Source organism: Leuresthes tenuis, unplaced genomic scaffold (genome assembly GCF_036924035.1).
Source record: "Leuresthes tenuis unplaced genomic scaffold, fLeuTen1.0.hap1 SCAF_2, whole genome shotgun sequence".
Classification (NCBI taxonomy): Eukaryota; Metazoa; Chordata; class Actinopteri; order Atheriniformes; family Atherinopsidae; genus Leuresthes; species Leuresthes tenuis.
The window spans coordinates 13,901,679-13,928,910 of record NW_027325356.1 but is presented as its reverse complement, the minus strand read 5'-3'; the positions used below and the strand labels follow the sequence as shown (position 1 = coordinate 13,928,910).

General features: G+C 42.7%; 1 protein-coding gene across 2 annotated transcripts in view; it reads left to right on the top strand.

Annotated features, from left to right (window-relative positions):
- The first annotated feature begins 2,967 nt into the window (after positions 1–2,967).
- The window catches only part of sema4bb (sema domain, immunoglobulin domain (Ig), transmembrane domain (TM) and short cytoplasmic domain, (semaphorin) 4Bb), a 46,247-nt gene continuing 21,982 nt past the window's right edge, over positions 2,968–27,232 (top strand). The window contains exons 1-2 of one of the 2 annotated variants that reach the window (XM_072380269.1): positions 2,968–3,172; positions 15,795–16,224. In XM_072380269.1, coding sequence (XP_072236370.1) covers positions 16,104–16,224 — 121 coding nt within the window. In that variant the 5' untranslated portion in view covers positions 2,968–3,172; positions 15,795–16,103. Of the gene's footprint in view, positions 3,173–3,452; positions 3,582–15,794; positions 16,225–27,232 lie in introns of those variants that run through there. The other variant, XM_072380270.1, reaches the window with a different exon arrangement.

Genomic DNA, 27,232 nt, shown 5'->3' with positions numbered 1-27,232 from the left:
AAGAACTAAACTGCTTAGGCTAAAAGTGAGAAATTTGAAAGCACATCTAGTTCTCTCTAGGAATAACTTTGTCAATCATTTGGCTAAGCGCAACCAATGAGTAAAAATATTTTACTGTCCACTACATAGGTTTCTGAACCAATGCTTGCAAGAGTAACGTCATTCATAACAGCCTTCATGACAACATGCTGATAGTTAGCATGTTCACCATCGTAGCCTGTTAGCATGCTAAAACTCACCTGTTTGCATGCTGCTGATATGAAACAACAAATTAGATGGCCATAAAATCAATACAAAAGTGGTGGACTGGCTGGATCCTTAACTGCAAGACTGGTTTAAGGTTAAAAATAAAACTATTTCTTTTTACTGCTTATGCATGATCAAAGCAATATTTCGTCGCATTGACATGAGCTCTTCTGTTGCCTAAGGCTTTTGCTGGGCTGGTAAATCCCACTAAACATCAAGGCAGATTTCCAAATCTGATGTTGTCTGTCATATACTTAACCCCAATAAAAGCTCCACGGGTGGCCATGACCTTAATATGCATGGCTGTTGCACACCCCCTGCATTCAGGTTCTCACGCAACAATAAGGGGATGTTATTTGAGACATATTGTGGGTGATATGTTCAGATTAACTGAATTTTAGTCAAAGTCAGAAGTCTTCAAAGTGCAAAATGCCCCCAAATAAACTCCAGTATGCTCATTAGTTAGATGCTTTTGCTCTTGTCAAAGTGCTCAATCCAGAGTGCAGAGCTGCTCTGCATGTTGTTGTAGAATCCTCTGTTTGTGAGTGGTAATGTGAGGGCTCCTCCTCAAAGACCTTAGTCCTCTGTCCACTGCTTATTTTTTCAGCTACAATTTTCTTCTGAGCAGTTGCTTTCAACGAATAGCTGCAGAGATAATAGGAACGAATAACAAGTTTCTGCAACATTCTTGGAGGAGTTCTTACTGCCGCGCAGTCTATCCACCCCCTGATGTGTCTAGCCTGTCTTTGGCATAAATTGGATGGTTTTAATCTTCTCAGAGGTAATCCTTGTTTGAATTAGAAGGATTACTAAGGTCTCAGCAGATAAAGAAGATAAACTTTGATTTGGTGCCACCCTATCGAAGAACCACAGAGAAATATGCGTTGTCCAAGCAAAAGTAAAACGAGAACAGAAGCTAGAGTAAAATTAGGCCTTGGCATAAGTTTAACCTCCACCTGTCACAGATTTTTCCAGTGTTGGGTGGAAAGTGTGTGAGGGGACACATTAGCTTTTGCTGTATCTTAGAGAGAGAGTCCCACAAAACCAGTCAGAGAGTGACAACATCCAGAATAAATGTCAGGCCTCTGTCAGACCAAGCCATCAGGATGCAGCCTCAAGCGTTCTGTGCCAGACTCAGTTATTGTTATCACATTTCTTTGTGTTAGCAGCCAAAATATCTGACAAATTCCCAAACTGGTGCATGTCACTGAATGCAGTGAGCCAGAGACTAATTATTAATGTTATCTTCTCCCCTGAGGGTGTGAATAGTGTTTTGTGTTATGTATAAGCTCTATTTGTGTTCTCTTGTTAGGACAACATGATAAAGATTTGATTGGATGTATTGAGCAGAACAGAAAGACCACTTTCTGCAGTTGAAATTTTACAGGGGAAACTAGATAACTTGGAGTTCACAGTTCTCTTTCCTTCTCTCTTTCTCAAAGCCAAAAAAGAGATTACATGAATGGCTGAGTCTGGCTGTGCTCAGGTCTTCGCTTTGTACATAATCCCCCGTAATTCTCTTTGTGGTGGACACTCTCAGCTGTCATTCATTGTTTGATGACTGCAGTATCGCCCTCAGAATAAAAAGGGAGCTCTGATACCCCCAAGCCAACAGAGCAAGAAAACTTTGACTCTGCAAAGAATTCTGCTGCAGTCAGAATATGAGGCAGGGCGCGGCCAGATCTGAGTCTCTATATTTTCTTCTGCATCACTTTGCAAAACATATTTGATGCATTCTTCAGTATGTTTTCCTGGGTTAAGTCACCTAAAAAACACTTCCTAATTCCTGCTTTCTAGATTATGACAGCTCGTTTGCGGGATGCATCCTTTGTGGGGACATCACATCAGTTCGTAAACTTTTTTGACAATCAACTCTGCACAAGATGGACAGATGCAGACAGATTGTCCACTGATTAGTGTCCTGAGACGGCTTCCTGTTAGGGCTGTTTTTAAGTGGCAGACAACAGCAGCGTGGGTGTGGTGGAGAGTTACAGAAATGATCATCAGTGACCCTAGTCGACCCTATGTCCCCTGCCCTTGCTTTCTTTACTTTTTCCACAAAAAATGTTAAACTATTCTTTTGCTGTTAGCATGCATTTATATGCACTTGCTGTTTGGTCAGGTTTAGGCACCTGAACTACCTGATTAGGTTCAGGCAGTAAAAATGAGGTTGTTAGGAAAAGATCATGTCGTACCTTAAAGTAGATCCCTTCGTGTCTGCTGCATGTAATTAATCTCTTTTCTCTGGCTCAACGTGTTTCAAACGATCTGTGACAGACAGCATGGTGCAGGCACAAAAAATAAAAAATAAAAATATTTGCTATATATCATGCATCACTATAGTTTTAGGCTGGGTATTGCAACAAATCGGCATAAAATACAACCGTGTTCGATCTACAATGACGTTGGGAAATTGAAGAACAATTTATGGAGATTTGAGATGATTTAGACATTCAATTTTCACAAGAAGTGGCCACAAGTCTGACAAACGTCCCAAACAGAATTCTTTCTAAACAACGCACTCGTCCACAGTAGGACATCAGCACACCACACAGCAAATATGAGCGTATTCAGTTTCGTCATTTCTTTACTTCGGCCACATTGGGGGCTCCTTCCTCAGAAAGCCAAAGCTGCCCACGTGAACTCTGACATGCTGATGTGTGCGTGCTGCAGGTTTTGAGTGTCTGCAGGAAGGCAGCGTGTGCTGTGGGAGGAGCCAAAGTTTGGGGCTTGAAAACGGTCAACGTTTACTTTGTAGTGGAGGAGGCTCGGCTTCACATGGACGGAGGATGTACTTCACCTCTCGGACGCAGTAAAGGATTCAACGCCGATTCAGTTTTCATTTTCGGTCTTTTTTTAAACTCATTTTTGAAGACTGGGAAGACTTCGGCTGTGACGGAGGGTTTTACTCTGCAGTTCGTGGATGGTAAGGTCCTCCTTTTCTTTTTTCTTTTTGTCCGCTTGGTGACACCTTTACCACGAACAGAGAAAGGACGCGATCATTTTCAGCAAGTTCCTATAAGCGAGTGACGTTTTGTGAATCTCTGCGGCTCCGCAGAAGTAAAAGTTTGACGCGTTCAGGTGAATTGCAGATTAAATGTCTCGGCCCGCTGCTGCTTTTCTCTTTTATTTGTACCTGAAAATTCTCGCGTGCGTCGCTCACCTCAGAGCTGCCACATCTCTCCCTCGGTGGGGGCAAAACTCACCTCTGAACAAAGTACCAGCGTGTGGATGAGACTAAATGTGAGGTTCAGCGCCGCTTTTGTTTGAGATTTTCCACTGCATGCAGGTGGGGAGAAAACCTGACGGGCTCTGTTTTCTGTCTATTTGTGTGCGTAAGCAGCTGCTTTTTCCATCCATCTAAAAGAAACCAGCCAGCAAACCTTCAAATGGCCCGTCTCGGCTTTATTCGTATAAAACTGTACTCTAAAAGGTACTTTCACACCAGAGAGCGCCTTTTGGAGTCGATGGCTCCAATTTAAGACACTTTATGAAAATGTAGTCTTCTGATATTTTCTTTCCAAATAACTGTCCTGTGTTGAGTCTGACCTGATCCACATATCGCTCAGGGTGACCCTGCACAAGGCATCGCCTTTTCTCTGGATTTGATTCCGTGTGAAATCTCTGTTTTGTCCTGAGCTGCCGGATCAGATCTGGTGGTTTTGGTGCCTGTGACGCGCCAAAGACCGTCTGCTTACATTGTGCTGATATGCCCTGTTGGTTTCAGGCTGTGGAGCCGACCTCCCTGCTGCTCGCCTCCTCAGATTGTAGATTTTGTACCATAAACAAACCTTTACTCTGGAAGCAAGTGTAAAGGCACGGTAATGGCAAACCCCCCCCATTCCTCCCTCTCTTACCCTCACAATTATGCTTACGCAGACCCCCACACATTCAAGCACTCAAAACAAACACACTGTCTCCACCCAACACTCCACCCACTGTAACAACTTCAGAGCAATGGTCAGCATGTGGGAAGGTTGTGGTGAAGAGTTGGAGGGGAAACTGGTCGTAAAGAGACACTGTGCTGCTTTTTAACCCTCAAAGGGTTAGCAGTATCCCACAGGCTCGAGGGACGAGTATTGCTCAGTCCAAACTGATGGGAACTTGTGTTTTTAGAGTCCCCGTGCAGCCTCCCATGCGGTGCTGAGATGCAGATATCTGGTCATTTGCTGGGCTGGAGCCAGATCACGCCCAGAGACATGAAGCCAGTCACGCTGACTTTTCATCAGCCGAGCAGAAGATTTAAAGTCGGGCGTGTTGTGGGTCCCAAACAGAAAGGAGACTCTACAAATCCCAGTTAGGTTTTCGAAGGTTTTGCTACAGCTAAATGAGTTGGCAGTGTGGCGCCTACGGTTGAGGAATCTGCAAGAATTCTTGTGAAAAGTCACACGTAGGCTTTACACGATAAGGTTTAATGGTTCGCATTTGCATGCAGTAAAACTTGGCCGGAGCCCCTTTTGCCGGCTTTCTCTGCCGTGCTCTTGCCTAGCTTTGTCTGTCAGTCACAGGCCCATTCGTATTCTGTATGACCTGCAGGTCCTGTTGAAAAGCTGGCCAGGCCCTGCAGGAGTTTAGATGTTGGGCCAAAGCGGGACTGTGACTGCAGGTGATGTTCCTCTGAATCTCTCCCAATGAGCCTGAAATGGATTTTTTATTTTCTTCTGTGTTTCCCTGCTGTTTCTTCACTCAGCTTTCCCTTGTTGACATACTGCATGCTTTCTTAGTTCTGTTTGCAAAGCATAAAGTATCCTACTATACCGCGTTGGAAGCGGGTTTATTGTGAAGGAGGTTCTGCATCACATGGCTGTGTCTGTCAGTCTGATTCTGAGGTCGTAAGAAGTGCCCTCTTCAGTCACTCGCATAAGGGCTTAACTGAGATGGCTGTCTTCGGGTGGAAATATGTTACGTAAGACGCTCTTCTCCAGAGAAAAAATGAATGTCCTCTCCTTTTTCCTTCTGCTGTTTTGAAAGGAGCGCAGAGGAAAAGATAAACTGTGACTTTTGTAATGGAAAAAGACTGGAATGTTTTTCCTTTTTCGAGTCTGCTGATAGTCAAATCTTATATTTCATTCGGGGGGTGATGGAGACTGTCTGCTTTTACTTTGCCCCAGTATCATCTTGAGATTGAGTTTTTCATGGAAATATTCAGCTGTGGAAAAACAAAGAATTCATATTCCAACAGATGTCGGGCGAGGGGAATTTATTAGGTGCCTGCAGCTTAAGAAAAGCAAATAATTTGTTGCAGGAAAACACTGCAGTTTGATTTCCTTTTTAAACATGATTGATATTTCTGTGACTTTCATCAGTATCAAGTCACTTTACATCATGCGATATGGAGTTGCAGTTTTGCTTTAAGTAGAGAAAACTCACTGATATTCAAAACTATGGAAAATACTATTGATGGAAGGTGCAGAACGCAGAGAGGATGCTTCAGTTGTTCTTCAGGCTTGATAAAGGGTAGTGTGACTGTTTTTGGGAGAGTGGTAGTAGATCTTTTGTTCGGTAATTTGGCGGCTCTCCTTTCCAACATAGTTAAATCACATGTCACATTTGTTTTTGGGTTTTTTTTAGGTGTTGCTTGGTTTATCTTGTGCACAAGGAAGAGGACAGGTGCACGTGGGTAAAGCAGTTTACAGCCCATGTTTGGTGTCACCCCGTTTCACTGATCAACAGGTGGTGTTGACACTTCAACCTATGAGACTGTCCTGCCCCTTTGACAACTCCACTGTAAGCTGTTCTTTTTGAAAAATAAACCACCTCCAGCAGCCATGTGGGGAAAAGTCCATTCCTTGTGACTTTCAGCCATCCCGGACAAAACATGACCTTTGGAAAAGAGTTGTTGGACGGTCTTAGATTGCAGTTAAAATAGTAGCACTGAATTATTTTTATTTATTTATCCAGGAAAAGCCTCATTGATATTGAAATCTCCGTTTTCAAAGAGCGTCCTGGCCAAGATGGCAGCACGCGGGTTACAATCATAACCTGAAAATTAGGCACAGCGTCTATAAACAGATGTATCAGCCTCCAAGTCATCCAGCACTTTTTTTTTTTTTTTTAAAAAGCCTCCAATGGGACCAGATCATGGAGTCTTTTTGCAGTTCGTTCCAGACAATGGGAGCAGCATACATGAAAGCCTTTTTTCCCCCCATCTCAGTCCGTGCCCTTGGGACTAAAAATGATTATATATATTTTTAAAAAGTCCAGGGAAAGAAGGCTATAAGGCCTTGAACTCTTCAGATGGAGGAAGGTCGAGAGGGAGGAAGGGAGGAGACGAAGAACAGCCTCGTAAACAAGAATATGCCAACGTCTTAGCCTACATATTGACAAGGAGGACCATCCAACACGTTCGTATAATAAACAGTGATGGGGGAGAGATGTAAAATTAATGCTGGAACTCAGAGCCCCGTGATACACCGTATCAAGAGACGAGGTGTGCGTATACATACCGGCGCCATAAGCAACCAGCTTCCTTTTGGATTCGTATGAAAGACAGGATTTAATCCTGAAATAAAAACCCAACTTCAAAGTCAGCCTTTTTGCCAGCTGATGAACATACGGGGTAAAAGAGTGACGTGTCACATTGATGGTGTGACCCTGGCTCCATCAACCCGAACGGACCTGAACATCAACTCTCAGGTCTGTTTGGGTCCGGTGAGAATGTAGCGGACGTCTGCGTTCTCTTGAATGTTCATAAAGGTTCATGTGTTCGTTTCAAAGAAAACGTTATTTTTGTAAGATTTTACTTCTCCACTCTTAACCCAGGTCATTTTAATACAGAGCCCTAAATATGAAAGATTCCCTTTTATGTTTTTCATGCAGCGTCTTCGGAGATAATTGCACAAGATCCAATTATTTCCCCACAAAGTTGTCGTAGAATAAACTCATCATGCTGCTATTCCCTATCTGTTCCATGTATCAGCTTTTATCAACAGAACTGTTGGCAGGAGGGACCACACTGTTGACTTATTACTTCCTTTATTGTCGCTGGCTGCTCCCACAGACAAAGACTGGGCCCTTACCTGGCAGTAAACAAAGGAGAAGTGCTTCAGCTGCCCCCTTTTTGAAGTCGGCACGTTTATTGAGAGTGAACAGCCAACTGTCTTGAGGCGATAAAACGGACAAATGACTCAAACCGTATCACGTTTCCACCTGGAATGACTAATGCGAATGGACTTGTGGTCAAGGCTTGTTGTCAGAATCGTCAAAATGTGTACCTGTACATACTGAAGTGATTGCATTTTAGCTTTGACAAGGTGAAAGCGCGGCCAGAAGTGGAATACAGTCATCTGACACGCTTTTAAATCCTATTGCGCTGCTTGTCAAATCGTGTAAAGAAATGAGTCCTCATGTTGGTTTAACTACAGGGATTAATCGTGGCCCCCCTCCCTCCAAACTTGATGTGTAAGTCATGAGATGAATAGCCTGCTATGGACAGCCAACCCTTTTGGATTTGATGGTGTAATTAGCAGATGAACTGTGATGCTAACACAGCGTGGTCCAAACCCTACAAAGGCCTCTATTGTGTGATTACATGACTGTAAATCTTTCAAGTCTCCTTTGTCACGCCATACTGAGTGTGTCCATTCTTCACCTACATCATCACCAGCCCAACACATCAGTGAGATGTTGTGCTGTTTTCTAGCCATTTGTGGCCCTGAACAGCAACAGTGTTCCCTTGTATACGAGGGCTAGAAATCACACAGGGACCAAAGTGGAGTAAATCTTGTGACAGTCTTTGAGTTGAATTCTGTCAGCTTGTGGATCCTAAAGCAAGTGGAAATGTTTTTGAGGATATTCCCACCCAAGGCACAATGTCGAGCTCTAATCGGGAGGATTTCCTGATTGGTCAGCGCACTTCATTAGTCTAAATGGGTCTTCGGGTTGTAAAGTGTGGTGAGATTTTTGACTCCGAAGCAGAGAATAAACAAAAGGGAATTGGTTTAATGTTTACCAGCGAGTTTGTAGTCGAACTGCAATTACTTTAGTTAGTACAGTAAAGTACTTTCTTCTGTGACTTTCACTTCTTAAAAGGTTTCTGTAAGAGATCTGTGTCGGGTGGGAAATTATGCCCCCCTATCACACTGCGTTCTGACTCACTCATGGCTCATTATTGGCACTTTCAAGAGGCGATCTCCCACCGCTTCCCCCGTCAGGCTCGAATAATTTGAGGCAAGGGCAAGTCTGTATCAGAGGCAATAAGGTGACCCAAGCTCTCCTTTAAGCACTTATCTCTTCTGCCAGTTCTGCTTCACTCAATCGTTTGAAATGATAATTGCTACTTCCTGCACGGCAAAGCTGAGCGGTATGTACACTAATGTAAAAGGGAGTTTTAATATTCCTCTGAGCCTATTGGAGCTTGAATTACACTGAAAGTGGTGTCACATCTCGCTCTTTGCTCCTCAAAGCACAGTGTGGATGCAGTATGCTGGCATGAACGTCATGGAAAGACACGCTAAGCTTTAAAGAAGCTGCAGAAAGATGGAAAATCTCTCATATCGTCTCTGCATTTCTATGAATGCCAGAGTGTTGGAAAGAGAGTGCGTACTGTAGTCAAACAATTAGCACACACCATTCTGGTAGTTCAGGGTCACGTCAACCCAGTTGGGCATATTCAATTCCCAGCATGGTACCCGATTACTTTAAGAGAAAGAAATTTGATGCAAACCGGTGGAACCAGGGAGTGATTGCATTTATATGCTCTCTAATGGTCACTAAATGGATTTCCTGTTTCCCAACAAGAATTTCTGATTTCCTCTCTTCAGTGAGCTGTGTATGATTAGTCCATGCTGTAAACGCATTTCCAAATGGAGTTTGAAGCCGCTGAATGTCTTGAGCGTACCTCAGACGCTCCACAGCAACGAAACGACAGATGTAGCTTAGTCGATGACTCGATTTCCCCTCCCGTGCATGTGTACTGGGCAAAGGAGTGAGGTCCAGCTAAATGACAGCCAAACTTTAACCGTAGCTTGACTCAACTGTGCGGAACTGTTCTGGCTGAGTATATTTGGGCTCATGGGAAACCTGAATGCATGGAGCTGTGGAATGGTGGTAGGTGCTCTGTCTCTTTATAGAAACCCATCTTTGCTTGAATCATTTTGAACGTCGGCATGATTGTGTGCTTGAATGCACCAGGGACGAGCCAAAGCAGGATACATTACAGTCAGTCATCAACTCAAAGATAATTGTGTGAATAATTAATACCACATGCAGTGTGGTGTAGTCCTACTTCTCCTCCTAAAAATCAATCTGGGATCGCACATGAATTATTAATCGAGTCTTTAAATGAGTTTCTCAGTTCTCGGTGACTTTTCTATTGATATTGGATGACACATCCTGTTGTGGCCACAACATAGTAACCGATAAAGAGTACGACACTCAGAATGGACCGGCTTAATGTTAGTAACGCAGCGCTGGTCATCGTTACAAAATAAATGCAAAGATCTCAGACTACAGTTTGAAACCTGTTAAATGGCTTTTGAGATTTTCAACGCGATCAGTCACTCGCCCCCGTTTCTCCAAACGTGTGGTGGAAATGGCGAGGTTTTGCAGTCAGACCTGTATTTTGTGCCTTTTGTAAACATTTGACTCCTCCAGAGGAAGTTTATCTTCAGGCCTCGGGGATCCTGAATCTTCAGCTTGCAGCTGCTCCATATTACAGTAATAAAAGTTGGCATGTGCATAAAGGTTTTATTCTATCCTGAGTTAAAATCTCTGCGGCTGCATACTGACACAGAGGCCTCAGATGATTTCAGAGCCAAGAGAAAGCGCTACCTGCAGGGCATAAAATCATATTGTAAAGTCGATATCAGAACATTTTTCTTTATGGATATGAAATATCTGTGCATCTTTGTTTTTCATCCACATTGTAACAAAGGGAGTCGGCCACAAGTGGAAAGCCTTCTATGTTCAAACTTAATAGGTTGTTGCCTTTACATTTTTCTTTTTCATCTGTAGTTCTAAGAGTATTTATGTTAAATTTGCATTTGATTTCCTGCTCCTGCTTCTTCTTCTTCTTCTTCTTTTTTTTTTTTTTTTTTTAAGAAGCAAAAAACATCAAATATCTTGATGGAAAGACTGAATTTATTCCTCCAGCCTTGCATTGTGTTCGCCTTGTTATGGGAAAGTTGTCCATATTAAAAACTACTCGACGGCTACTGTGAGAGGATATCCTGGAGATTTGTCTCTGACAGACTTTTCAGCAAAGAAAGCAACGAGCCATTTTGGTGCCCCTGCACTCAACATTTAAGCCATATCTTAGCGTGGACTTCTTCCTGTTTAGTTTTTTTGTTACGTGTTCCACAGGCCTGGTAGTAACTTGTTGTGGATGTTTTTACAGTTTGAAATAACATTAGACCAGCATGGTGACGATATGACACCCCTCTTGGATTGGGTTAGATATGAGCCACATCGTACAGAAACAGCCAGTTTGAGAGGCCGTGTTAGATGTAACATGTATGTGCTCTGTGCCAGCGAGAAGGGAATCCACTGCAGTCATCTACTCCTCATCTTTGTCCCTGAGCTTCCTCATCCAGACATGCTGAGTCATGCTTTGACATTGGCAAACTGAAGAGTCGCCGCGATAATGAATTTACTGTGAGCTCTACCAGTTTAGGAAATAATTGTTACGGTCCCGTCTGCTGCATAGAGTGCTTACTGTTTTATTTTTATTCCAGACCTAATTTATTTAGCAGCCTGCTTTCTCGGTGCTGGGAGCACTCTGCCCTGCTGAAAGCTGCCACTTCACTCCCACCTCATACAGTTCCCAGTTGGACTGTGGTACAGATTGTAATGTGGTGCCCCATCTTTCCTCAAAGTACTGCACTCGTGAATGTACCATCGAGATGTTTGACAATGACACTACTCTACCTTTTATCCCTAACTAAAAACAGGAGAGTATCCTGCCCTGCTTTATCTCAACTACATGCAGGCCTGTGAGTGCACTAGAGTCCAATGGAGTCCATTGAGCAGACATATTATTCATCAGAGGTAGTGTGCAAAACTCTTGGTGGTATCTATCTTCCCAGCAATTTGTTGTGACCACATGTTGTATATGCTGACTTGATTTGTAATGCATATTTGTGGAATACCTTTTTCTGTAGCTAGAGACTTGGCATGCAGGATGCTCTCCCCAATGAGGATACTTCAGTAAGTACATAAGTACTGTACTGCCTACTATTGTCCATCTAGCGGTCTATGATGCTGTACGAATGGCCTTATTGCCCTTTGATAACTGCATGAAAGGAAAATGTCCCCTGGGAGTGATTTGGAAGGACCGTTTGCTTACATGACGTGTTGGTGCAGTTTTAACTTCGATATTTTCTTGGTGGTCCGTGTTCAGAGAAACTGAGTTTAAATCCAATGTCTTTACAAAACATCTGACAGTTTCTGTAATCCGAAATCAATCAAGTTTTGTCACTTCTTGGCCCAAATGTTAAGAGCTGAGCATTTATAGTCCTTTTTAAGTCGCATGCATAGCCCATTGATGCATTGCAGATGGATACGTTTTGGAGTAAGCAGAGCGTTTCTTTAGAGACCCGTTCACAAAAAAACTGCTGTGTAAAGGCCTCAGTTTGCTTGTCTCCAGCATCACAAAGGTATCATTTCCTGTTTCACTTCAGCCACATATCCCCCATCTATTATGTAAATTGTCCGAAACCGAATTAGCTTAGCTTAGCAAACCTCCAAACTCTCACACAAGACTGACCGCAAACTGAGCCACAACATCCTTATTTTCTGTATTAATTTAATTGGATTTTTTTCTTACTTGTATGTGAACTACCACAGATGTGCCATGAGTTTTGGTGACCTTACAGTTGTCTGAAGGGAACTTTGAAACTATTCTACTGGGTGTAGCTGAAGTTTGTCCAAAAACGGCTAGATTAAAGCTTCTTGGAGAGCAAACTCCAGAAGTTTCTTAAAGCATGCACGAACTGGAGGAGCTCGCAGATGGATTAGTTGGGAGTTGAAAAATGTCCTTTTTTTTTTTAAATATAAGTATATCCAAAGGGTAATTGCTCATATTTTCCATGTGAAACCCTTTAATATATTTTGCACCAGTGACTCTACATTAAAGCTCTTAATCTGAAAGTCTATTTGCAGGGCGATTATCAGGTTAATGTGAGGTGATGCAAGTTTTTTTTCTTTCTTCTTTTCTTAAGGATTATACATTTTAAAATAAATAATTTTTTTTTAAAAACCATGTGTGCCATACAGTCGGGAAACCTGCCCCTCCCCCACTCGCTCCTGCTCCAGCCTGCTAGAAGTGTGAGTTATAACGACAGACACAGGAAGGAGTCTCTGCTTTGTCAATCACCCACTGAGTTCTTACTGAAATGTGATATGAACCAAAGATGCAGTATTACTTAAGGGTCGCATATTGGTATTTTTCACTGTAAAAACAACAAAAATAATTGACCCAATAAAACTATTCAGTCTTTTTTTTGTGTATTTGTGTTACGTTTATGTATTTAGCAGACGCTTTTATCCAAAGCGACTTAAAAATGAAGATATAACAAGCTATATAAAAAGCTAACAATACACTACACAGAAGGAACCCACTAGTCTGACTATGTCAGAGGTGACAGAGTAGAGATGTTATATGGGGCAGCTACTGATTGGAAACTTTGAAATGCCTTTTTGTAATATGTTTCCTCTCCGATATATTCATGATAAAATGAATGAATTGGATGGTTGCCTGACTTTGCCTCATGTTGAACTCTGTGACAGTGGTCTGTTCAGAGTCCTGCCAGGCAGCTGATTATCTCCATAAGTGTCTCGATCTGTGCCAAAGACTAAATGTGAGACAAGCCACTTTGTAAAGATGAATTATCAGGAGCTGGTCTTCGAGGAACAAAGCCCAGTCCTTTTTATAGGAAGCTGGCCAAATGGCGAGTATTCATGCCGTTCCCCATCCAGTGAACTTGCCATGACCCGGCTGAGTGCAGCGTCCAGTGGGTCTTTCACATCCTGTCTCCCTCTGAACAGATGCAGGTATTAATGGGGAGCCTCGAGGGAGGTTTGGGAGGTTAATGAATCTATAGCTTTAAGCAATATGGCACCACATTCAGCCTTCAGATACAAGGAGCCGCAGACCCTCGCCTAGATGAAACAGATGGGTCCTGTGGCATGGAGCTCAGTTGGTCTCTCGTTCTGTAACGGCTCAGGTTGAATAAAACTTGTAATTCTTAAAGATCTGCAATTGTTTTCTATCAAAAAGATTGCATGCTCTGATTGAGCACTGGCTGTCTGATACTATTTAATGATCATTGATATTTGGCACACTCTTTCTACACATTCGTGCTCCGTTCATGCCAAGAATGGATTAATCAGGTTAAAATGTGTGTTGGTGTGACGTGGTGTTCGAGTGGATGAAGTATATTAAAGAAATGGGGACAAGCACAGTCTTAACAGGCATTCAGAGCATTCATCCTATCCTGCTCCAGTGCTGGGCCCAGCTCTATGAAGATTCGAGTCATGATGCATTTTGATTTTCTTTTCAAATGCCTTGTTCTTCTGTCAGCCTCTTCATATTATATTCATTATTAACCAAGGAGTACTATAGCTTCCCATTGATCAGTGTTGGGGAAACCCTCTAAACGGCTTCCTTCTATTTTCGTTCAAATCTAAAGGACCTTTGGAGGTGCGTAAGGATGCACCCTGGGAATATTGAGACCTGTAGCTGCCCGCCACACATGGGGCTGCCATGCTTGCTGTCCCAGTAGGCATGAGAGGGAACACCAGTGGAGAGGGGAATGTAACAGGACTGTGGGTGGATGTTTAGCCTGCAGTGACTCAGCTAGCTGCAGTGCAGCTGTGAGAGCCAAAGCAGGCCTGGTAGTGGAGAGGAGCACATTTGTTCACTGCTTCAGGCCCTTAAGGATGGGTGTGGCATTCAGGTACAGATGCAGTATGTTGGTCCGCTCCCTTTAAACAATGAACAGGTAGCAGAGAGGTTGTAAATCTGGGTTTGTACCATGTTGCGTTAGCATATATTCAGGATGATGAGAGGTTTAAAATGGCACACCACACCAGATGACTTGGGGCTAGCCGTCGCTCCGCACTTGAATTTTATTGTTGGATTTATTAGCAACCATAAATATTTGAAAGAGGTCATCTGGGAGTCGTTGCAGTGATGCCAGAGACTCTTCAGTGTTTACTTTATAAACGTTACCACTCGTATAATCTGCTCTCAGGAGACATCCGAATCGGGCAATAAGGCGCGGCGAGCTGTGTATTGGCGCAGAAACGGGCTTCGTTGTGTTCACTGCAGTGATGTGCCTCTACTCGTCATATGGAAAAATTCATGAGAAGTTGTTTGCTTGGTCAGATACTTCACCCTTCAACTGTTTGATATGTATTCAATCGGCTTGTTATCAGAATCTAGTGATTTCTATCTCGTTCCATGCGTCACGTCCAGCGCACAGTCGGCTTCTCCGTCCTCTGAACCGGACAAAAGTCACTGGTTGTTTGTGCAAGCAGAAGAGCTTAAAAAAACACCCCGTGCACCGCCTGTTCAGCAGTAAACAATGAGCACACACAGTTGACAACTAGGTGCCGACTGAAGCGTTAAACAGTTTCTCTCAGATGTTTGTGGAAAAAAGAACTCTGAGAGTAAATATTGGACTTAGACAGTGGCCATAAACATGACTCCAAAGTGATATAACCACACGTGGTTGGACACGTAAATGACTGTTTTCTAAAAAGTGTATAATATTAACTTAGAAGGTCAGTGATTAATACTGTGTGTACGTTTGTCTGTGCGTGTGAAATGCCCAAATCTATCTAAAGATATGACAGCTTTCAGTTCGTGGTGTTTAGAAAGAAACCTACAGCTTGTGTTATCTGCAAAGCCGGAGGAAGCTGATGGCAAGTTGGAACCGTTTCAAGAGCTTTGCAAGAACTGACATTCTATAGAAGGGAAAATATCAGCGTACATCTTCAGTAGAAGTCAGTAGATCTGTTCGTTGCGTAAGAGTTATCTTGGGTGTTGCCGCTCTTTTGTTTATTCCTCCACATAGCCACAAAAAGCTCCCATTCTATTTTGTCAGGGATCTTTAACCAGTTGCTGATTACAACATAATTAAACACAGACATTTAAAAAAAAAAAAAGACAATCCAGCATGCTTTTTATCTGGCTGCAGCATAAACAACAAATTCGACACTGGCTTTGACTTCAAAGTTTGTGAAATCCTGTAAGCTACAGCTCGATGAGCGAGTTCACATCAGCTGACTGGTTCCTCGAATTGTTTTGTTTGAGTTTTTTTGTCACTGGAGTGGAAAATGTAAAGCAGAGGAAGAATAAACCGTGTGTGCTGTGCTACGGGTCGATATTTAAGACTCAGGGCAGTCGTATGAGGTGGGTGGTTTATTTTTGAGCATCTATCTTCCAGATTGAACTCGGCCAACTGTATCTTCTCCGCCTTTGTAGTTGTTGGTTGCACGTTAAAAAGCTAGATATGGATCTGTTGCTGACGCTCGAGTGTTGACTTTCACTAAGCATCTTTTTGGATCTGACACAAAGAAATCACTACTCTTTCTTCTCTCCACAGATCCGGAATTACTTTCACTAAACGACCGCTCATCTGAGCTCAGCACTGACCCATCGAGGGGGCTCTAAGTACACGAAAACAAGCTGCCTGAAAGGATTCCTCTTCTCTGTGCTAAGAGTCTGCTAACCATCTCTAAGGACCACAGGGAGTACAAGAATTCAGTCAAGGACACGTTCACCCCCCTCCCCTCATTTTGCAGGAAGATGGGACTGAACAAATAAAGCACCTTGGTATCGAGAGGCACTTAATGAGTTCAGAGGAATCTTAAAATCCGAGTGCATTTGTCTGTGTTTTAAGAATCAGGCAGCCATGTGCACATTAGCTGCAACCGTCCACTCTCTTCTGGCTGCTGTCCTGCTATTGGCTAGTAGCCTGAAATCGGCAACTACATCCGAGGATGATGTGACACCCCGCATCAGCTTCCCATACAGTAAGTAAAGACGATCACCCGTCACACATCTGTTCAAACATAACTGAAAGCATGTTGAATTCCAGTACAAATTTAGCAAAAATATTATTGACTGCTAAACCCCTCCCACAATTGGATGTCCAAAAATAGCTGAGCGTTGCATGCAGGCATGGCAAGCATGCTGTGAGATTTTTTTTCCCTCAAAAATTCAAGTGTGCACACGAGGCCGGGATGTTTTCAACGTCATTCAAGAGCAAAAAAACATTGGAAACGAAGAGGCAAATGTCCTCAACTACAAACATAGTTTTTTTTTTTTTTTTTTTTTATCTTCAAAGTGAGCCGAAAATGTTTAAATCACAACAAGTAACCCGAAATATAAAATCTTGAAAACTAACAAAGGACGACTTGCTTATTAGCTGGAGCCGAGAATGCCGCTACAAGAGCTCTTATTGGGGGAAAAAGTGGACTGCGATCCCTCACCATTGCTGTCGACTTGAAGTTTTACAGGTGTAGAGTAAAGGGGGCGTGGTTTACCAAACACCGGGTTTCACACAAAGTAACCACATTCAGGTCAGTGTTGGGCAAATACAACAAACGCACCTTCAACCAGCGTGCAGGGAAGCAGACACAGGCCCGGCAGCACATGTGCCAACTTTTAAAGAAAACCTACAAACTCCACTTCTCATGAATATATGCAATGACATGTTTTGGTCCCTGAGGGCTTCTTTTTGTTGTTCTATGAAGGATCAGATGCCACTTTGCAGAAAGAACGTTTGCCTGTGTTGTTGTTGTTGTTGTTTTTCAGCTGGCGCCTTGACAAAGTGTCCGTGGCATAACACATGAGTGTGGAGCAAATGAATTGCAGCCACTTTATAGAACAGTCTGGTAGTTGTTCTGCAGCTTTACACATTCGGAGGCATTTGCTTCTTTCTCCCTTTCGCTGCAATTGACCTTTCGGTGATGTGCAGCTTAGTGCAACAATGTGTCAAATGGAACCTAATGTCTCTCCTGGCCAATACACTGATTAAATGAAGACCTTTTTGCACCTCACTTCATCATTGAATATAATTAGTCCACACACACACACACAGCTGCTCTGCTCATAATAATAATAATAATAAATCTGGATTAAGCTTTTGTAATCCAAAGACATGTCGCTGCTTTTTTAATATTTGTTCAGCTGACGGCTTTTTGGTTATGATTGATTGCGCCGTAGGAGCTTATGACAAATGAGGAACCTGTTTGGATGTTGCTCTCTAGGGAAATTGTCAGATTTTCAAGCAAGTCTCTCTGAAAACTTATTATTATTATCTGCGGCGTAGCTGTCAAAGCGAGCGGTTCGACACAGCCAACGGGATGCTCCGTCAGTCTGTTTGCTCCCAGCTTCCTAGAATCATCCACACAAAAATGCCGATCCAGCAGTGTACGCTTCCAAAGCTGTCGGGGCGTGTGTTGGCTCCCGTAAAGGGTACCTGAGCGAGGTTTTCATCCCCCTGAAAACACATTCTTGTGCTTGTTTTCTTCACACTTCTGCCAACTCGGTGAGGCGTCATCGCACAGTTCACATGCAGCACCTTTAAATTGACATCACTCGGAGCCGAGAGCAGCCCTTCTCATACTTGAGCGTCCCTTATTCCTTAAAGAGCTAAATGGATTGGATTGACTCTCTGGATCGTGGCAAATTAGTATTTTGCCAATCGCTGAGGTTGCTTTAAGTCACTTGGCATTTATAGTCTAAATTTGCTAGATTTTGACACAAGCGGTTAGATGATTTTAGGTTTTCAGCTGGAGAGCTCAGCTCCAGATTAATTTAAATAAAATAATGGGGACATTTAAGTAAGATTTTCTTAACTGTAGCTTCTTTTGAGAGCACAGTCCTGCATAAACGGGACCTGCAGCTTCATCGACATGTTTAATGATTCACAGACGAGCTAACCTTGTTTCAACCTGCACCACTAATATAAAACACGTTAAATCGGTCACCTCTTACAACCTTTTTGTTTTAGGTTTGTAGGTTTTCTGTAAGAAAAGGGGAGGGGGGGCTGTTTTCCTCAAAAGACCCTTGCCCTTCTCCTGGAAAGGCGTCCTTTTCCTTTTTGTCCTCTTTCCCTTCTCTCTCTTGCTCCTTCCTTCTCTCCTAATGAGCAAGCTAATCTCTCATGAGTAGCGAGTGAAGTTTTTTTTTTTTTTTTTTTTTTTTTTTTGGGTGGTTGCTGGAGTAGAAGAGCTTGTCTGTTTTTCATTAGGGCACTTGGGCTGAGAGACGGCACAAAGGATCATGGGACTTGAAGCAGAAAGTGTCGGTTAGGCATGCAGAATGTTTCGCTGCTACTTGACAGGAACTTCTCAGGCCCCGTGTTGCTCTCTTTCTCCAGAAATGTCATGAGTGGGTGGAGATTTTTGTTTGTTCATTGAAGAAATAAAAAAAAAAGAGAAAAATTCAAGATTTGCTGATATTTTTTTTTTATTTATTTTTTTTTTTTGAAGCTTTAAAATCGCATTTACTTGTGATGAATAGTATCCTGCTAATGCTGTGATGAGTGCGGAGTTTGACGTTTCTTTGATCTTTTAAAGCTGTCAGACATTGGATGATGGTGTGATTGATACCATTTTCATATCTATTAAACATAAAGCCATGACAGAGATGGAGACTGTAGCCTGGCTCTGTCGTCCGTGATCAGACCTTTTAATCTTGTTTCATTTTCGGTTCTGGTTTGTGGCTTCTGATTGCTTTTCATGACTGTAGGAAAAGCAGAACATTGGGTCTAAACAACTTCTTGTTGTTTTCCACACTTCTATTTGATGGTAATGTGTAGAATTAGTTTTTTTGGTCAGTTGTTTTTTTCCTTTAGAGGTGCTGCATTACTCTCCTTCCACTAATAAAAGGGACTTGCAGAGTTTAGATTAAGAAGTTTGATTTAAAAAAAACTATTTAGAATGCAGAAAACATATCATTTTCATTTGATCTATTTGACTAATATATATAATAATAATAAATACACTAATAAAAATGGCAGCAAATGGTTTAACCTGACGGAAACAAGTCCAAATGTCAGGGAAAGAAATGTAAACATTCTTCACTGGAAGTTCCCATTAAAATTATTTGGTGTAGAATGAATTTGTAAAATAGTATAACTAGTAATATACATTAATTTTCACTTGCATGAACAAAAGCTGGATGATGAACATAAGAATAGTTATTTTTGACCAAAAAAAACCAAAACATTTTAAATGTTAAAACATGAATGGATTTTGAAGAAAAATATCTGAATGTTAAAGGAGAAAGAGCCACAATCTCTTTATATTTCACACATCATCCCCTCCTCTCCACACACACCAAATCAAAACCTAATCATCCAAAGGTCAGATTCTTCTTGGGTTCAATTGTTTCAAACTCTGCTCTTCTGCTGCTAAATTTAGTGATTTATTTATTTTTTATTATTATTTTATGACCCATTTTGGAAATTTATTTTAAAAATGAAACCCAAAAAAAATGCCATCTCGCAAAAAGTAGTAGCCTTTTAAAATGGCTCCTTTCTCACACGCTGCCCCACCACAGCAGGGGACAGAAAAGGAAGAGGTCGCGTCTCTAGATTAGAGTGAAGATCATCATACGGGTGAGCTGCAAATTTAGTGGCGGCCAACTTAACCTCAGTTTACTCAGTGAGCGGCAGAGAAGAGGAGGAGCAGCGGCGTGGCAGCTGCTGTGGTCCTGAAAACGGAAATGTTGCTTCTAATGTAAAGGGACCTCTACAAGTCTTACATGATCTCAGCAGGAAATGCAGACCGTTTGCCTCCACTTGACCAAAATCCTTGTGATTTATCATCGGGACAAACTAAATCCGTCTCCTGTTTTAATTTCAGAACAGAATTACGTTTGAGGTGGTTTTTCTGATATTTAAATCGGCCCTTTTTCTTTTTTTTCTGACTTAAGAATGCTTTTAAATGAATGATGAACCCAAGAATTGGAACGGAATAAAATAGTTTGGTATCTGAAGCTTCACACCCCTAAAAACATATGTTTGAGACAACATTACTGACAATGTAATGGATATCATGACATTTTTCTGTTAATGTTCATTTGAAGAGTTCTTCTCCTTTCTTTATTATCATTATTCATCAGCCTTTGCTGACCTAAGCTATAACATCACGTCCGACTGTACGATGATGCTGAATTGTTGTAGGCTGTGATTGTAAAGGGTGACACAAATGCGTGATGACTGCTGGTTTAAACTTACATGGAAGTTGTAATTCCTCCTATTTCCTCCGTGCTGCATCTTTATTTTCTTGGTCTGAGCTGGAGGATGTTCCGCTTTATTATGGTTGTCGCCCAACGGCGGTGGCATCATGTTTTACCAGTACATCACTCCATGCTATGCTCCTATCAAGCTGATTAGGACAGTTGGGCTGTACAGCAGATGCACACCAGGATGTGCATCCGAAATTAACTGAGATTTTCAGAAAATGATTAGAGCCACCTGAAGTCACAGCACCATGACACCGACCTTCTTTGAACCCCATCTCACAGTAAGACATGTAACCAGCGTCTGGGGGGCCATAACAGACAAAAACGCCACAGCTGTCTCACGACAGTCATCAAAATTGCCTGAGATATGGTGGGCATTTAGAGGAAAATAGCTTGCTCTTTAAATGCATAATTTATATTCCCTGTATGTATGTTTCTCACACATCGTCACTACGTGTGTCTCTCGGTGGCAGAAAGCCGAGTTCCGTTATCTGAGGAATACACATAAGATCCTCAAGTGCATAAAATGCATCAACGGCCCAGATACACAAATCAAATTTGAAACGCACAGCATCACACGGAGCATTGAGAGGCTGCTTACATCCATTAGGTTTTGTATGTGATGTAGTGACCAGCATCTAAAACAAAGGAAGGGGAGTGGCCCATCTGGTTCACACGGGCTTCTCGTTGAAAATCAGATGACGAGGTCTCTTTAAGCCGAGCTTTTTCAAACGCGCGGTGTCTGCTCAGTGTACACAGTGTCCTTCCTCGTTTATGTTGGGTTCATGTTTGGTGAATATTGTGCGCTCTCTCTCTCATGCATGCTAATCCACTGACCTCGGGGGGTGTGTCGATCGCAGTTTAGGAGAAGAGGAGGGGCAGCAGGGGAGGGGGGTCAGTGGGGGTTTTAGACATGCTCCGATGGCCACCTAAAACCCGCCGAGGACACACCCACTGATCCTGAAAGGAAAGCGGCCTGCAGCTTCCAGCAGAGGTGGCACTCACAAGTGCCTGCATGTAAAGCCACAACAGCCGCAACAATGGAACATAATTACAGCACATCAGATCCTTCTGTTTCAGACGTTTTAATGACTTGCACGCTCCAGGGAGTGTATAGAAAAGTTGAGTCTGTGCAGATTTTGATCAGGAGCATTTGATTTGAAGAAAGTGGCAAGCAGTGAAAGTTAATTGTGTGGCTTTTAATTGAGATGGACAGAGAGGAATGTGAGGTTTAAGGGTGTGTTATTGGGAGATTTCTGGATTGCAGTGATGGAGAGCAGATTTGTCCAAAACATAAATGTGGTTAGTCTCATTGCAGTTAGTCTTCCAGCATAGATCATCGGTATTCCCATTGCTGTAAAAACACAGTTTTTATAATAAACTGTTGTGTGACTTTTCCTAGCTTAATGAAGCACTGACGAGGTTTCTGTGGTGCTGGGTGGACGCTGTTCAGAGTAGCTCTGAGACTCAAACAAATGCTTTTTGTGGGGCTTTTATGTGCACGTTGCTGTCAGGAAGGCATTGTTTGTTCGAACTGAACTCACCGTTAAGAGGGGAATAAAAACACGGCTTTTATCCCAGGGCAATGCATCTTTCTTCCATCCATGAAAGGTCAGGTTTGCTAGCTGATCGTAAATCGCAAACTAACTGCATTAAGAGGAGTTCTATAACTTTTTACCTTAAAACCTCTCTGCGGTTGCTGCTGTTTACACTCTGAATGTATAATGGTCAAACATGCACAGAGTTGTGATATGACGAAAGGAAGTTTTCACGGACTCTTGACGACAGTCTTGAGGCTCATTTCTTTATGTTTTGCTTCCAAGCAGCCAGATTTTCTAGTGATCTTTTGAAGTGGTCTTGATGAGTATTTCTCAAGGCTTTGGAAAGGTTTTTCTTTAAACATTGGCTGCTTTTTTTTCTTCTTCTCAATTCCAGTCCAGTCCTTGTTGGTTAGGCTACTTAACACTGCCCCATGGATCATTCAATCATAAAACGGGCTCCTAACTCAAGAGGATGAAAGAAGTGTTTTGCCAACACATAAAAGAACAAAGAACCTATTTTAAAGAACTTATTAACGGGCTGTAATAGACATCCTAAATAAAAATCCTGCATAGACCTGACACAGGAGCTGAGCATGTAAATCCATCTACTGTTCACTGAAGCCTCATCAGAAACGGTCTCCATGGAAGGGTGGCTGTCAAGAAGCCATTCTTTAAGTAGGGAAGCAGTGAGAAAAGGCTGAGCTATGCCAAATGACACAATCGGTGGCAACAAGTCTTATGGAGGGATGAATCCTCCCTAGAGCCCAGACCTCAACATTACTGAAGCAGTGTGGGAACAGAACAAAAGGCAGCCAGCATCCAAAGAAGAGCTTTGGGATGTCCTTCAAGAAGCCTGCAGAACTATTCCTGAAGACGACTTAAAGAAATGAAAGAAAGCTTGTCCAAGAGGGTTCAAGCTGTGTTGAAGAATAAAGGCAGTCCTTCCACATACTGACTTTCCCGCTCCTTAGAATCGTAGAACCTGTTCTAACTATCATGCAACACTTCTCGAAACAACAATGGGGAAATAAAGCGTCTACTTCTTAGGAAAAGTTTTTCCATTCGAGTCGAAGCAGAACTGGGAGGGTTAAAAGCAGCCATCTCGTGTATATTTTATTGCAAGTCAGAACTTTCCTGACTCGCTTCCAGTGAGTTAATAAACACCACATGCCTCCTCATCCTACTGGAGCATATGTAGGAAAGAGACGGAGGTGTCCCCATCTCCATTACTCCTGGCTGATAGTAGACCCAGCTCAGGGATTTCATCAAGGTCACGGATCTGTCAGATTTTCTCTACAAACTTATCTTGGTCAGCCTCAACAATTGACAGTTGATGTGTTTATTTGAATGTCAGAACACAGTAATCCTGATAACGGTACCCGAGCTCACCTTTTCCTTCATGGCAGCATGACTACAGGAAATGCATTTGAGAGTGGAACAGCAAGAGTAAAAGCTTGCAGGCATTCAACTGAGGATGTGTGTGTGTGTGTAAGACAAGACGAGCCTTTAGCAAAAAGTGTAAACCAATGTGTTCGACCACTTCTCATCCTCGATCGCTGCGGTAGATGAGTGGAGAGTTGATGCAACTCCATCCCGCTCCTCTCATCGAGAGCCTCTCCAGGGACACGCATACACTGGAATACAGGGTGGAGAGCTGTGTTTGTGTGCTGTGGCAGCACTTAAAAGACCTTCAACACATGCCAGTCCAAAGTGAGAGCACTTTGTAAACTGCAAGCAGCTCCACTGGTGCCCTAAAAATCGACAAGTGTGCAGAGTCAAAAATGAATGCATCGACTTTTGCTTCGATGGGACCCTCATTGAAGCAGGAACCATCTACAACTGTGTGCAAGCCAGCTGGAATTAGATTTTGGCAGTGAAGACACATAAGGCTTTTTACCCCCCCCCCCCCCTCTCTTCAGATCCACTTGGCTGAGATGTTAGATATCATGTAATTCATTAAGCAAGTCTCTCATGGTGTGCACATGTTCATGTTGGTGCTGTTCTCTCTGTAGATGGTAATGTCAGTAAATCCCCCACTTTGGTCCCGACATGCGTCTGTCTAAAACTGTTGGATTGATTCCATTTAAAGTGTGTTCATCTGAAGATGAATTGTGATGACTTTAATGATCCTCTGGGCTTTGTTTTATGCCAGTACGAGAGCGGAATAACGCAACAGTCTCTGTTTGGATTACCACGAGCTTTAGTGCAGATCTTCCCTAACACCAGGCGTTTTAAACTACATGTAAATGTGTTTATTGGGTGAAGTCGAACTTCTCAAGGCACATTCTAACCCGTTCAGATGATGTACGGAGTCGAAAACCTTCCTGCATTCATACACCCAAATGGTGCTGCCCCAAATGTCCATCTTTTTGGATCATTTTGTAAAAGCCGTAAAGCTTTTTTCCGTTTCTTTTGTCAGACTGCTAAATTACTTCAGCCATTGAGATTGAAAATCAGCCCATTAAGACCATATATCAACTCTTTTTCACTCTGCATCAATAAAATCCTGATTTTTTTTTTTGTAATCTTTGCGTCATCTGACAAAACTCGCCATTCAAGTAACTTAAAGACATTAAGGCCATTTTAGTCATTTTTGGCTACATTTACATGTATGATGATCTCCCACAGAAAAAGTCTCTAATATCATCTTACAGTCCAGTGTCCCAGTGACTGACGTACTCGGTTCATTTGATTCCTCTCCCGTGCATGTACACTGGGACAAGAGAGAGTTGTCCAATTAGCTATGGATGATAGAGCCATACACCTAGCTTCACTTAACTGTGTAAATGATGGCACTACCGCCCCAGAACCTGCTTTCAAGGATCAGTGTTATCCAAAGTTCAGCCTCAAGTGGCATTTTGGTGGTATTTTCCAGCCTTTCGGAGGAGATTTAACCGAGAAAGAGTAGCCTCAGTCGTGACAAGCGCAGGCATGTTTGTTTTGAGTTGTGAGTGTGGAAATTATACCAACTATCTGTCTCCCTGTCTTTGGGGTTTACTGCCTCTGTTTGAGCACCTCAGTCCGTGCTCTTTCTGTCTCTCCGAGCTTACATCCAGGATTGTGTAAGCTTTCAGCTGCAGCAGACCAATGCACAGCTGCTTTGAGTGTTGGGTGGGTGCATGACAATCCAGAGTGCGTGAGGGAAGACACCTGAAAGCCTTTAATTACAGAGCACAGCGTTATGTCTGTGTCAACCTCCAGTTCGCTGCTTTTTAGAGGTATGCTGTGTTTTGATGCGATGACCTCACCCTTGTTACTCGAGTGCTGAAAAGATGTTTGGGGTTTTTTTTGGTCCTTTTAGAGGATGTAGGATTTTTTTTTTTTTTTAAGAGTCGCAGAGCTTCTAGACTACACACAACATTCCCAACAGACATCCATGTCATGGTTTTCTGTTGTTGCCTTTTTCCCATGTGGCACCATTAACACATTTTTGATGAATAATCCTTTTATTCAACCAACACTGGACCTGCACACCGGCAGACTCTGTTTATTATCTGCGAGGTCCAGCTGCCTCGTAGCGTGACGTGCACAGCATATGTGTGCACAGAACGCTGCGGCAGTAATAACGACGAACGGCACAACACACGAGAGCCGTAGAGATACTGTTGGTCTTTGAGAGCAATTCAGCCACTCCAGATTTCTCTCTGCCTACTTTCTGCTTTTGTCTGTATCCGCAGATTTTTTTTTGTTCAGTCTTTCTAAAGTCCTGGCCTCTCGCCAGCAACGACCAACGCTACTTCCATATTCTACAGTTATAAATCACGAAATGATTGGACATGGGAGGAGTGCAAGCATGTTTCTCTAAAACTGGTGAATTACTCCTTCAGTTGGAACGTAATTCAGTCATGTAACCCGAGCGACTCCTTATCAGCGGTCGGTGCCAACTCTGTTTCTGACTTGGCTGCGGTGGAAGAGTTCAGGGCCACCCTCGGTTACCAGCATTTAAAAACAAGAAGATGCAATGCTGCGATGGCCTTGAAAGTGACTTATTTTGGCTTCCGCACTTTTCCATTGTTAAACCATCTCAAAGAGAGCCTTGAAGCTGTACACTGCTGTAAGGGTACAGATGGCTTTTTTTATTTATTTATTCATTTTTTAAAAATCTTTTGTGTCTTGCCTGTAGGATAAGATCATGCCAGTTTGAAATTGATGTCCACCGTGTTACACTCTGCTCTTTTTTGGGCGGTTTTCTGAGGCTGGCTGTGAAAGAACCCCCTTTGTCCCCGTTGCCCCGCTGCCTTGTGACTCGGCTCATGCTGCCATAGTAAATCTGGGGCATGTTTACACTCGGCTTTTAGGAGTGTCCTGGCAGGCGTATACCTACCAAGCAGCTAATCAGTCACCCCGCCCCTTCATGTGCTGTTAAACTTTAGAAGAAAAACAGGTTGATTCTGCTCCGTTTTCTCTGAAATACGACGCTTGCCAAGATGCTGGCGTGAACCGTATTTCTCAGCCACACTGAATTTGCAAGCTTGCACCTTGCAGTGATGTGTTAGTTACCTCAGTGTTGACTAAGCGCACACCGAACACATTCATCTGTGACGTGAATAAAGGGGTTTAGAAGGCTGTAGATCTCACTTGACGTCAGTGTTATTTTTGTGGGTCTGATTTTTAGCACAACTAGCCTCCCAAGATGATCTGTCATCATCTTGGGTTTTTGCTGCCAAATTGGCGCGCGACGCATAGTGTTGAGCAAGATGTTAAAATGTGTGAATCCAACAGGTTACCCAACTGTCACAACAGACCCATAAAAACACATCATTTTAAAGGCACATTATGCAGAATATAAGTAGCCACTGTTTTATAAACACGGTCTCTCAACCACGGCTCCCTCTCTTCCTAAGACGGCTACACACTGCATTTTCAGCCATCTTATAAGTGTGACGAGCATCTGACGAGCTTGGCTTTGACTTAACGTGTGATGCCTGGTAAATGCTTGCATCGTAGACCGAATCCACGGGTCATTTTAATGTGAAGTCGGTCGTATGAGCCGAATAATTTAACTCTGTAAGCTCAGTTTTTTGCTACTTTGGTCATCTTTCATTTGGGACAGAAGAAAACGGTGCCGTCTGTCAGGCTTTTGCTGCGAATGATGCTGCCTTCTGTCTACTTTTCATTCTATTCAGGAAAGATTGAAAACACAACATTTATGGTTGACATAGACTGCAGCACAACAAACTCAAGAGTTTTCAGGAAGTCTGTCACAGAAGAGAAAGAAGTAGGATTTGTGTTTTCTGCTGTT